The sequence below is a fragment of the Lepidochelys kempii genome, chromosome 3 (assembly GCF_965140285.1).
Source record: "Lepidochelys kempii isolate rLepKem1 chromosome 3, rLepKem1.hap1, whole genome shotgun sequence".
Classification (NCBI taxonomy): Eukaryota; Metazoa; Chordata; order Testudines; family Cheloniidae; genus Lepidochelys; species Lepidochelys kempii.
The window spans coordinates 39,549,443-39,562,260 of NC_136382.1; the positions used below are offsets into that span (position 1 = coordinate 39,549,443).

Genomic DNA, 12,818 nt, shown 5'->3' on the forward strand with positions numbered 1-12,818 from the left:
CAGAATCAGTTTACAAATAAAAAGGTTTGTTTTTTTTCCTAACTCTCACTCCTGTAAATTTAAGCTGAGACATGGTGGTCAAGATGGGTTCTGAAAAAGATTTGGCGGTCATGGTGGATAATCAGCTGAACGTGAGTGCCCACTGCAACACTGGCCAAAAGGACTATTGTGATCCTGGAGAATCTCAAGTAAGAGTAGGGAGGCTGTTTTACTTCTGTATCTGGCACTGTTGCGACCACTGCTGGCATACTGTGTCCAGTTCTGGTGTCTACAGTTCAAGAAGACAATTGATATATTGGAAAGGGCTCACAGGAGAGCCACAAGAATGATTTAAAGGATTAGAAAACATGCTTTATAATGACTGAGCTCTTTAGGTGGGATCCCAAAAGGGACTTAGACATTTGCCACACAGCATCACAGTGCCTAACTGTAGGCAACAGGAGCAGCGGGACCCACAAAGCTGAGATAGCATTTAAGCTTCCTATATGATGTATGGGAAGAGCTAGGCACCCAAGGATGTGATCTTCAAAGATAGCACACTAGCCAGGGAGTCGCCTAAGCTAGCAATGGCAAATGCTGACAAGAGTGGTGTGTCCTAAGACCCAGCTGTCTGTCAGAGATAGTGCCTGTCTTTGCTTAGCAAGCCATGTCAAGGAACCCATCTGGAATCAGGTGGCTTAGGAGCCTACAGCATTTTTTTGCAGAAATGAGTTGGAGGCCTCTAGTGTTCCGTACAAAATGGGGCACTGCCTACTTGATAACTTTTAGTACAGTGGAGAGAGCACTCACCTGGGATGGGAGAGAGCCAGGTTCAATTCCCCTCTCTGCCAGAGGAGGAAAAGATTGGATTAGGTGGTCTCCCACACCTCAAGAAGGTGCTATAATCAATGAGCTATGGGATATTGTGATGTGGGTCTCTCTCAATCTCCTAAAATGTTCCACTGTGGATACATGATGTTTGAATGGAGGAGGGTGACTGGATGCAAGATTTTCCACTTCCCAGGTTGGTGCTCTAATCACAGTGCTACAGTCATATTCTCTGTCACCCAATGACTGTTCCACTGTGGCTAAAAACCTAGTTATTGGGCCAGAGCCGAATGCAGTATAACTGAAAAGATGATCTGGTACAGACTTCCAAAGAACATATTAACATTAAAGACTGAATATTAATCTACATAAGCCAAATAATAAGATCCCAAGTTTACACACACATATAAGCTTGAGTAGTCACCTTAATGCCAGTGAGACTACTCATAGGAGTAAAGTTAAGCATGTGCACAAGCTTTTGAGGGACATGGGCCCAAGTTTGTATCACAAGTGTATTTAGGTTGTGGTAAACATGTTCAGTGATTTGGCTGCAGATAATTTCCTTGATCCTCTATACAATAAGACTGACTATTGAGAGATCAAGTATAGCTGTGTAAAAACTCTTGCCCCTCCAGTGGAAAAAGTAGGATTTTGTGAAAAGAGGTACTGGTTGTTTGCCATACTAGGACTTCATAAGTAAGAAATCCGCCATTTGCAACAAAATGTGTTCAGTGTTGTAAATGGTTATAAGTCACCTTTAATCTAATTAATAAATTTGCACAATCTGTCCTTTTAATGTGAGATTAGGAAAATGAAAAATAGTTTTTCTAAAACTGTATGAAATTTTCATGGGATCAGCCGTTACAAACAAAACTGCTATTTCTGAACTTAGACATAGAAGAGAATTCATAGAGCAGTTCTCTTAAGTTTTATAAATAAATATAACAGGGAAAAAATAAGGATCCCTTTCTGTTTCCAAGCATCCCGTACTCTCTTTGTCTTTTTAGGCGCTGATCTTGCAAGCTGATCAGTGGGGACAGTTCTCTGCACCTTTGTGGAGCCGAACCAAAATCAGGGAAGCTTGTGCAGGCCCAAGAGTCCACCCACACAGATTTCCTTATAAGGGCTGGGCCCTTCAGCATCAGGGACATGTCTCACTTTGTCTTGTACAGCAAGACAACAGTGTTGGAGCATAATAAATAGCATACTACAATCCTGAACAGAGTAACACACATGCCAATATAAAAACTTTGATAAGTAAAAATGACAGTTTTAGCATTGAGGAAGTTGAATATCACCATAATGATACAATAGTTTGCATACTTTTAAGTGGATAGAAGCTGGATATTTTCTTTGTTAAAAATCAATTAATATGAAAGCACAGTGGCTTTTTTTTCTAAAGTGTGGATATGTGCACATTGGAAGAGAATAGGTGCCAAATCAATAAAGTAGGTATTTTTAAAAATTGGAATAGCTTTTTTTCAGTTCCAGGAAACTCTCAAAATACACTTTAGAATTCTAAGTATAATTGAAGCAGCACATGGTTTTAAGTCTTCTCTATTAAAAGGTCTCTTAAAGGTAAATAGCAATATGTTTAAGAAAAATAATTTAGTCTTATAAATTAATGACTACAAACTGAGACAAATGTGATTTTTTTTCCAAATGTTATAAAATGTAAATAACAAAAATATTCCAGCATTTTCCCCCCCATGGGATTATCAAGCCTTACCTACGTTGATTACTTTTCCTTTAGATAACCTTTTCATGTAACGTTATGAAGGAAATTTTAAGTTTTAGAGTGAGGGAAATACATAAAAGAATAATAAAAAATGGTTTTCAAATTATTTTTTTTAAAAAGTGTTTTTTAACCATAAGGGCATCCCCCAGAGAATTAAACGGAAAGTGGTGATTGTGTTGGTTATAATAGGAATAGATTTATGAAGTGATGGAACAATAAATGTAACCTAAAAGCCTACTTGCTGACAAACCTAAAATAATTACATCGTTAATTCAGACAGTTTTTGCTGGTTTCAGCTTTCTATATGTGTAAGTAACTTGGGACTAAATTTTTATTTGTGGTGGAAAGCCTGAATCAACATGCTTTGCCTGGAAGATTTCAAAGGAGGTTTTGTGAGAATGCTCCAGGTTCAATGACAAGGAGTCTAAGATACAGCCAAGGGATAGCTGCTCTACTAACTACTGCAGACTTTGGGCTAAAAAGGGGAATTTGGTCATTGGATTCATGTAGCTTGCAGGGACAAGCTTCACCTCCAGCGTGCCCTGATCTCTTCTCAGTGCTACAGGGAGAGTCACTGTGGAATAATGCTAAAAGGTGCATGAGGAGTATGATGTCCACCTGCCATCCTTCCTGTAGCCCAGCTTTCGCTGTATTTGAATCATGGCAATTCTGGGGCATTATGTGCCTTTTCAAAGGGGGGCAGCTAGGACTGTGCCCTAAATATCCTAAAGAACCCTAAATGCAATAGAATTTGAAGTTATCATTCCAAATGCAAAACTGGTTAATGAACTGAGCTTGAGGTGAATTTGCCCACAGACACTTGATTCGGCTCTGTCTGGGAACTTGACAAGAGGAGGAGGAGAAGAAAACACAAGCCTCCAAAAAGAAGTAGGAGTCGGTTTTTAACAATTTTCATTCTATATAAGAGGGCACACTCTCTGGCTTGGAACATGTTTACTGAAAGTAATGTGTTTCTTCAAGTTCAATAAGACAAAGTCAGATTATTTTGCCCCCTTTTTATTTTAAAGCTAAACTAAATCCATTAGGAATGAGGACACCTACTAGTACTGGCATAGACACCAATACAGCAAAACACTTAGGGCTAGATTTTTGAAAGGTATTCAGATGCCTGAAGACACAGATTGGTGCCTAATGGGATTTTCAAAAGTTTTTAAGCAAGTTAGGCACCTAACTCCCATTGATTTCAATGGTATTGACCATTAACTCTAAAACATGAATTGTTGATGGGACTACTCACATGCATAAAGTTATGCATAGACTTAAGTGCTTTGGTGGATCAGGGCCTCAAGTAGCATACTCACTTTGATAAATTTATCATGTATGCATTTCAGAAAATGTTCAACATAGCTTCTGTCAGAGTACTATATTAACTTTAAAACTAAGCTTTTTTTTTTTCTTTTTGTAAAGGATTGTCATATATCGGAGGAAGGGTTTGGTTTGCTTTTTTTACGTAGGTTTTAGTATAAAAATGTTGGGAAAAAGTTTGAAGTAAGAAATAACTTGAATTTTGGTGATCAAAATTACACTGAAGTTTTGGGCTCAAGTCTAGTTATAGATCAAGAAAAGGTCAAACAACTGGGTTTTTTAAAAAAAAAAAGCAAAAAAAAAAGCAAAAAAAAAAAGCAAGAAAGAGGTTATGTGTTAGGGGTTCAGATGATAAAGAACCAAATTTCTAATTAGTGAATATTTTATTCCTCCGTCGTCATTGTTTTGAACAGTTTCTTACATACACATATATTAGTCTTATGCTTTTTAACATGACTGGGGAAAAATACTTGCATACACTGTAACTTTACAGCGTGAATAAAACCAGTTTGTGCAAGTTGTTAGACTTTAGTTATCTCAGCACAGAAAACTCAAATACTATGTCTGTTCATATTTGTATCCAATGTAAATATTTTTAAATGCAAAACACCCCTTAAATCTTGTATATGTTCAGGAAATATGGGTCAGTTTTGAGTATGGTAATATTGGTTTGCATCCAATACAGGTGTAATATGAGTAGGGACTACTACAGTTAATTAAACTAACCAGTGAATGGCAATGGTTCATACTCAAAAACTGATTTATTTCTCTTGCAGTATTTTCCATACTACCCATCACCATAGTAGCTAAGCAACTAATTACAACATATAGGAATGAGCAAGAATGTTTAGACTGTAAACACTTGAGAGCAGATACTTTGTGTTATATATATTTTTACTACTGTAACGTGTCCCATGCACTCATGATTTAAATAAAACCCTCTACAGGAAAATCACTTTAAAAGGATAATTTATGCATCACAGTGCACTGTAAGGTTCAAATCCAGCAGACAGGTATATACTTAATGTAGTAAAGTTAAGCATGTTGGTAAGGGCTTGCAGGATAAAGGCCTATTACTGTAAATAGATTTTAATTAAATAGTAGTGGAATTGGTTAAAACAAAGCAAATTTCTTAAAATGGACAAACTCCAAGTGCCAGTTACAACATACACACAAACTTAGCCCAGAATCAAATGAACAGCATAACCTAGTTAGAGCAGGGCTTCTCAAACTTTAGCAACGTATGGGCCCCCATTTTGATTTTTATTTTTTTGCAGATCCCCAAGCTCCCTCCTCAGGCCCTGCCCCACCTCTTTCCGCCCCTGCCCCTCCTTTTCCCTGCTTCTTTGTGCCCCCATCCCTGCTCCTCCTCCTGCACACTGCTGAACAGCTGTTCCCCACTGCATAGGAGGCCGAGGGAGGGGGAAGAGTTGATCACCTGGGCCCATGGACCCCCTGGGGAGTACCCTCATGGACTCCCAAGGGTCTGCAGACCCCAGTTTGAGAAACTCTGGGTTAGATGAATAAGAGACAGATTCCAAAGTCGAGGGCCCTTCATGGGACGCATCATACCAAACTAGTTGTTCAGATCTTAGGACTGTAAGCACCTCAGAGACCTCAGTTGTCGTAGAAGGAAATGTGCAGAAAGGCAGTCTTTCATAAATTAGGACCTAGGGCTTTCTGAATCAAGGTGCAGCCTTAGAAGGGAATGTGAATAAGAACAGCATACCATTCTGGGACACGGATACGGATCTTTGATCATACAATAGAAATAATGATGTTTTAGTAGCACCTCAACTGGTCTAAGAATCCATATAGTGGTATCTGAATATATTTGTGGATGTCCAGCCATCAGCACAAGCTCGATGTGGATAAAACAACTAATTTCCCCCCCCATGCTTCATTCCCACTACCTCTCTTTCTCAATCACTGTTGATAACAGCACTGATATTGATAACATTGATCATTGATAACGTTGTTATCAACAGTGATCTCAATCACTGTTGATAACATCCTTCCTGTCACTCAAGCCTGTACGCTGGGTGCCATCCTTGACTCAGACTTATCTCTAAGTCCTCACTGTGACCTATGGTGCCTAGGGCAGCCCTCCCTGGAAATTCCACGGTCAGGGCAGGCTACAAAAGGGAGAGCAGAAACTCCCAAGGCTGGTGGGTAACACTGACTTTAAACTCCTCAATCAGTCACAAACTCTGCTTCTGATCCCCCCCACTGGTGAGCAAGAAGCAAAATCACACAGCCCCTTTATTGTTTTCTGGCTCTCTGGCTCCTAGTCAGCCCAGAGGTTCAGTGCCATGAGAAGTTATTTAAAAAACTCTGCTCACATATACAAAATGTTCTTCTGACCCCAAAGGGTCAGCCACGTTACCAGGTCAGTGTAAGCTTGGATAAGCAGGCTAGGCAGTTCTTATGCCAATCTGTCTGGGAGTGTCACCCAGATGCACAGTATATGTTTGAAATACAGATATACCCTACATATCTATAACATAAACAAGATTACAAAATACCCAAAGATTACCCAAAATACCATGCTGCTAGCCAATCCTTTAGTGTCTAAAACTAAAGATTTATTATAAAGAAAAAAGACCAAGAAATGGTTAAATATTAGAGCAGTCACATACATACAAAGACTTCAAAGTCCATATATCAGGTTCCTAGTGGTATTGATGAATTTGCTGGCTTGAAAGTCCCTGTGGAACACAACCACAGCTTGGATGGGTCATTCAGTCCTTTGTTCAGAGCTTCTATTGTAGAAAGGTTACTCCAGAGGTAAGAATCAGAAATGAAAAGAAAATGGAGAAGATGCAACTGCCTTTTATAGTCTTTTGCAATGCAGCTTGAATGTCCTTTGTTCCAAACACAAGCTGCCCAGCACGTGATCTGGAAGCCTTAAAGTTCTGTCCATAGGCATGCCCCTACATGCCTTTCTGAGTCATAAGGTGCATCCCTGACCCTTTCAATGGGTTCATTGTACAATTTATGTCCCTTGATGGGCCATCAAGCAGGCTAGGCAATTCTTATGCCAATCTGTCTGGGAATGTCACCCAGATGCACAGCACATGTTTGAAATACAGATATACCCTACATATCTATAACATAAACAAGATTACAAATTTATAACATTTTCTCAGATACCTCACGTGGCATATCTGACACAACTCTTTGCCATTTTACAGTATTGGTAGTCATAATATCCTAAAGTGTTCCCCAGATTCCATACAACATCACACTCACACCCAAGCTATGTCTAAGACTGTCTATACTGTATGGTGGTGCATACTACAGGGGTATAAATTGCAGAGTGCATCAAAGTGTGCTGTTTGAAAGAGAACTACTTTAATGCAAACTAGCTACCTTTAAATTCTCTCCAGCAGTGTCCACATGGGGCAGTTAGAGTGCAATGCTTTGGTGCTCTTTGTAGTTCATGCTCTCATAGTCCCCACTGCGGCACAGCATAGACAAAACTTAAGCCTTACTCATTCTTTTTCAATATCATCTCCAAGGCTTGGTCTGACCCAGCAACTTATGTCGGTATAACTACAATACTCAGAAATGTAGAAAATCCACACCCCTGAGTGATGCAGTTATACCAACTCCCAGTGTAGACAGTGCTATGTTGATGGGAGGGCTTCTCATCAGCATAGCTAGTGCCTCTCAGGGAGGTGGAGTACATAAGACGACAGGAGAAGTCCTCCTGTTGGCATAGGAACAGTCTTTGCTGAAGTGCTAGAGCAGCACAGCTGCAGCCTTTTAAGTGTAGACAAGCCCTAATATATGTCCTTTCCTGTCCATCCACACAGCTAAAACTTTCATCAAGGCTGTCATCATCTTGTGTCTCGATTACTACAACATCCTTCTCTCTGGCCTTAACAAATGTAATCTTTTGCCACTCGTATCCATTCATAATGCTGCTGTAAAGATAATTTTTCTGAGGTGTTGCTTTAAACTTGTTACCCTTTCTTTCCATCCACTGGCTTCCCTTTCACTATTGTACCAAACATAAACTGCTTGTCTTCACTTTCAAGGCCCTTCACGCTCTAGCCCCACCCTATCTTTCATCTCTCATTCAGCATCACAATGTTGACTCCCTCCTCCAATCAGCCCATGATGTCAAACTCCATCACCTACTTGTTACATTTCCAAAAAAGTTCCTTTCTGCTTTTTTCTACCCTGCCCCTCACACTTGGGAGGAGCTCCCCATAAACATCCACTAAACTAACTCATTCTCCTGCTTCAAACCTGCCTCCCTCAAACATTTCCTTTGCCATGATACCTTCAAAGAACTTGACAAAAGCTAGGCTGCCTATCATGCTGATCAATGATATCTCATTGTTTCCTTGTACTCCCCCATTGATCTGTTTATCCATCTGTTGTCTCTTGTCTTGTACTTAGATTGTAAGCTCTTTGGGGCAGGGACTATCTTTTGGTTCTGTATTTGTATAGCATTTAGCGCAAAAGGCCTTGGTCCATGACTGGGGTTTTTAGACACTAATAATGCAAATAATATATATATATATTTTTGAACAAGACATGAAACTTGTCTTTACATTATTTGTTTCTCTCTACTTTCAATCTTCAATAATTATTTGTCACCAGTCAAGAGTTTTCCCTAAACCTGTGTGTGGTAGGAACTTCACACCCCAGAATGATCCATTTTAGAACCTTTGTTATAGGGTCATATATCTGAAATCTTGTTCTAAACTGTGCTTTGGGGATTACTGAGAGTAGTCAGGTTCCTAACACTGCAGCTGGCTCTGAGAGAAGGTGATTTGTGAGATTTGTACCTGAGAAAAAGACAATAAAAAACAGGCAGCTGAACAACCAAGTAAGTAAATAATAAAACTAATGCCAAAACTTTCAGTCCTGTACAGCAAGTATTTTGCTATAAAATACTGGGGATCATAACCCTTTTGATTTCTTAAACACATTCTACCCATTTCTATGTTGTAAAATAGGATCAGTGAAAGATTTAATGGCTCTGTTGGTTGGAAGGTGCTGAAGGTTAGTCGTTAGTAAGGCCATTAGTAAATAATCTTGCAGTTCTTCATTTTCTCATTTAAAATGAAAGATTCTTTTTCTTATTTTGTTTACTCTCTTGCTTGGCATCAAAAAAGAAAATAATCTAATTACTGTACAATAATTACTACAGAAATTCAGTACTGAAAACATCTCAAAGCTCCCACTATTCATAAAAGCTCATCTGAGCTAAAACATCCAGCCACCTAAAACAAAGAATGCTCAATCCAAAGCATGACTAAACAAAACAAATTCAGTCACAGAGAACATATTCCAAAAGTGGGGTCCTGTAACTGAGAATGCCCTACTGCTGACCTGGGAACTAACAGCCAAAGGCTCAGCAGACCTGGATTTGTGCTGGAAATGGCCCAACTTGATTATCATACACATTGTAAGGAGAGTGATCATTTTAGATAAGCTATTACCAGCAGGAGAGTGGGGTGGGGGGAGGTATTTTTTCATGCTTTATGTGTATAAAAGATCTTCTACGCTTTCCACAGTATGCATCCGATGAAGTGAGCTGTAGCTCACGAAAGCTTATGCTCAAATAAATTGGTTAGTCTCTAAGGTGCCACAAGTACTCCTTTTCTTTTTGTGAATACAGACTAACACGGCTGTTACTCTGAAACCTGTCATAGGGAAGAAGATTATCTTAACTGCCCACCACTAACATAATGGGTGTTTTAAAAATTCTTATAGATAGGTGAATTACACAGAGTGTCATGCACTCAAAGCTACTCACCCCACATTGCAGTGAAGAGACATATCAAGAGCTGCTCTAATAGAATGCATTAATCGGCCCACAGGTAACAGTGACATAAATAAATGCAGTGAAATGCATTTCAAAGGAAAGGATGCAATCTACTAGAAAAAGGCATTAAGAACCACCACAACTTTATGCATAATTCTGAAGTAGCTTATAATGTGACACAGACAATTGTGACATTCAGGCTATCTTGTCTACATATGTGTATGTCAGAAAAGAGGACATAGGTGTCAGGACACAAGTATTGCGTTCTGCCCCAGACTCACCAAAAAGCCATGGCGTTCACTATTTGCAAAATAGCCATGAACAGAGCTGCAGAGAAATCACGTCAGAGAAGAGGCTAAGGTTGTGATCTATGCATTTGAGCCTATAGAAAAAAACAGAAAATAAAGAGTTCAAGCCAAATCCCACTGAAATAGGAGACTTTCAGCTGAATGTTGGACTGGATCTTAACTGCTTAAATGAAATTAAAATATCTTTAAAAAATGAATAGTATAATTAATTAATTGAAAGATAATTTAGTGTCGTTACAAAGACATTTTAATTTGACTAATGGTGACTGACCAATAAGGAAAATGTGTGAAAAATTAAAATTGCAAAACATCAGAAATGTTTTTATTGAATTTTTACAATTTAATCTTCCTCTGAGAAATGCCAATGCCTCTACTCAATTCTTGACTGTATAATACACGTCTCCTAGTTCATTGATTAGTACACAGCAGGATTGGCAGAATCATCTGCTTCTCTCTAGATTATAAAAATGTGTTTAAAATATTTTAGCTGGATGGATCTTTTAAATTGGAACCCTGAAAGATAGCTTGTCATCCCAATTAAAAGACATCACCATTTAAAATATTCCAATAAGGTCTTAAAATAAAATACTGTGCTGAATGAAAATACCAGAACAAACATTATATTAGTTGCATTTCTTTTATATTCGATCCTTATTTTTTCATCTTTTAATCTTCATTTGTCAACTTCTGGGTTAAAAAACTAGCTATCAGAGTTTTACACTGAAGTAAGCAACACTGAACCCCTTAATGCTCGCTGAATGTATCCCTTTTAAGCAGATTTATGTTAATTATATCCCAATTAAGCAACAGTCATTACCATACACTATGATTAGGCTAAACTGGTCTCTTGAGAGATGTCGTTATAGAGTGGCCATCTCATTTAAGTTTAACCAATTAAATGTACTCTGGATCTGTGTTAACCCATTAAAAATAAGATAAACTAGGAGACATGCATGATTGTGACAATTAAATATGTAATTGGCAATATTATATCTTGCTATGAAACAATCAGTTTGAACTAATAACCTGTAGAGGGCTCCATTGGTATGTTGTATTGGAACTACTTAATATATTTTGGCATCTACTGTAATTTAATCTAGATTTGATATTAACTCATTTTACATGGTTTTAGCAAAGTGCAGAACATTGAAAACGTACTGAAATGGGGAAAAAAGTGTTGAAAAGACAGATTTAAGGTAGTTGAATAAAGTACAATACCCACAAAAACTATCTGCACTTATAGTTTGGATGCATTAATAGAACTAGGACAGTATTGCTAACGCAAAAGTTCAAAAATCATGAGTCATAACATTTACAAAAGGGTGACATGTTTTTTGTCCATCTTCAGAATTTTAAATTTCCCCACCCCTAATATATGTGGGAGAATTACAGTGTTTCAAATGTATCACAAATAATATAGTTTTGACCCTTCCAGCTGTAGCTCTCCCTAGGGTACTCAACTGAGATTGGTGCAGCCTCCTTGTGCTAAGCCCTGTAAAAGCATATGGTAATTGTGTGCTCTGAAAAGTTTACAATCTTATGCAAAGCATAGAGTTTCTAACACGGGAGCTGCAATTGCATCCCACCAAACTTCTCTCATGTAGGGCCACTAAACATCCATGTGATGGGAACAACTTTTAATCTACTGAGCTGAGCTGAATTCAAACTGGTGAAAAACGGTGGAACTCATTAGACTCAGGCCTGGTCTACACTATGGGGTTAGGTCGAATTTAGCCGCGTTAGGTTGATTTAAAAATGACTGCGTCTACACGACCAACCCCATTCTGTTGACCTAAAGGGCTCTTAAAATCAACTTCTGTACTCTTCCCCGATAAGGGGAGCAGCACTAAAATTGACCTTGCTGGGTAGAATTTGGGGTAGTGCAGACGCAAATCGACGGTATTGGCCTCCAGAGTGCTCCATTATGACCGCTCTGGACAGCACTTTCAACTCTGATACACTAGCCAGGTACACAGGAAAAGCCCCAGGAACTTTTGAATTTCATTTCCTGTTTGGTCAGCGCGGTGAGCTCAGCAGTTTGCAGCAACACAGGTGACCGTGCAGTCCCAGAATTGCAAACGAGCTCCAGCCTGGCCCAAAAGGGAGACACTGGATCTGATTGCTGTTAGGGGAGAAGAATCTGTGCAGGCTGAACTCCAATCCAAAAGAAGAAATGCAAATATATTTGTCAAAATCTCACAAGGCATGTTGGACAGGGCTACACCAGGGACACACACACAGCAGTGCTATGTGAAAGTTAAGGAGCTCAGGCAAACCTACCAGAAGACAAAGGAGGCAAACGGTCTCTCTGGGTCAGATCCCCATATATTCTGCTTCTATGAACAGCTGCATGCCATTCTAGGGGGGGGACCCTACCACTATCCCACCATTGTCCGTGGACACCTGCAAGGGGGGAGTCTCACGTCACACAGAGGAGGATTTTGTGGATGAGGAAGAGGAGGATGATGAAGAGGAGAAGAATGCGCAGCAGGCAAGCGGTGAATTCGTTCTCCCCAGCAGCCCGGACCTTTTCATCACCCTGGAGCCAATACCCTCCCAAGGCGGGATCCCCGACCCTGAAACCGGAGAAGTCGCCTCTGGTGAGTGCACATTTGTAACTACAGTACAGGGTTTAAAAGCAATAGTGTTCATGGTCACCTAGTTGAAATAGGGGAATTTTTGTAAGGGAACAGTAAAAGGACGCCATTCATGCTGGGCTGTCTGCGTTTGGCTAAAAAGGATCATCCCAGAGAATAGCCACGCAGTGGGGAAGGGGTGAAGGGATCATCTCGGAGAATAGCCACACGATGAGGTAGAGGTAGGTGTGTGCTGCACATCTACCCGAATACTGCAG

General features: G+C 39.5%; 1 protein-coding gene across 13 annotated transcripts in view; it reads left to right on the plus strand.

Annotated features, from left to right (window-relative positions):
* TMEM18 (transmembrane protein 18) overlaps nt 1–12,818 on the plus strand; it is a 70,950-nt gene that overhangs the window by 5,063 nt on the left and 53,069 nt on the right. For 7 of the 13 annotated variants that reach the window (XM_073336145.2, XM_073336149.2, XM_073336151.2 and 4 more), the window contains one exon: nt 12,327–12,564. The exons of 1 other annotated variant lie outside the window; for it this stretch is intronic. In XM_073336145.2, the coding sequence (XP_073192246.1) occupies nt 12,327–12,564 (238 nt within the window). 5 more of the 13 variants (XR_012157938.2, XM_073336156.1, XM_073336159.2 and 2 more) reach the window with 5 other exon arrangements.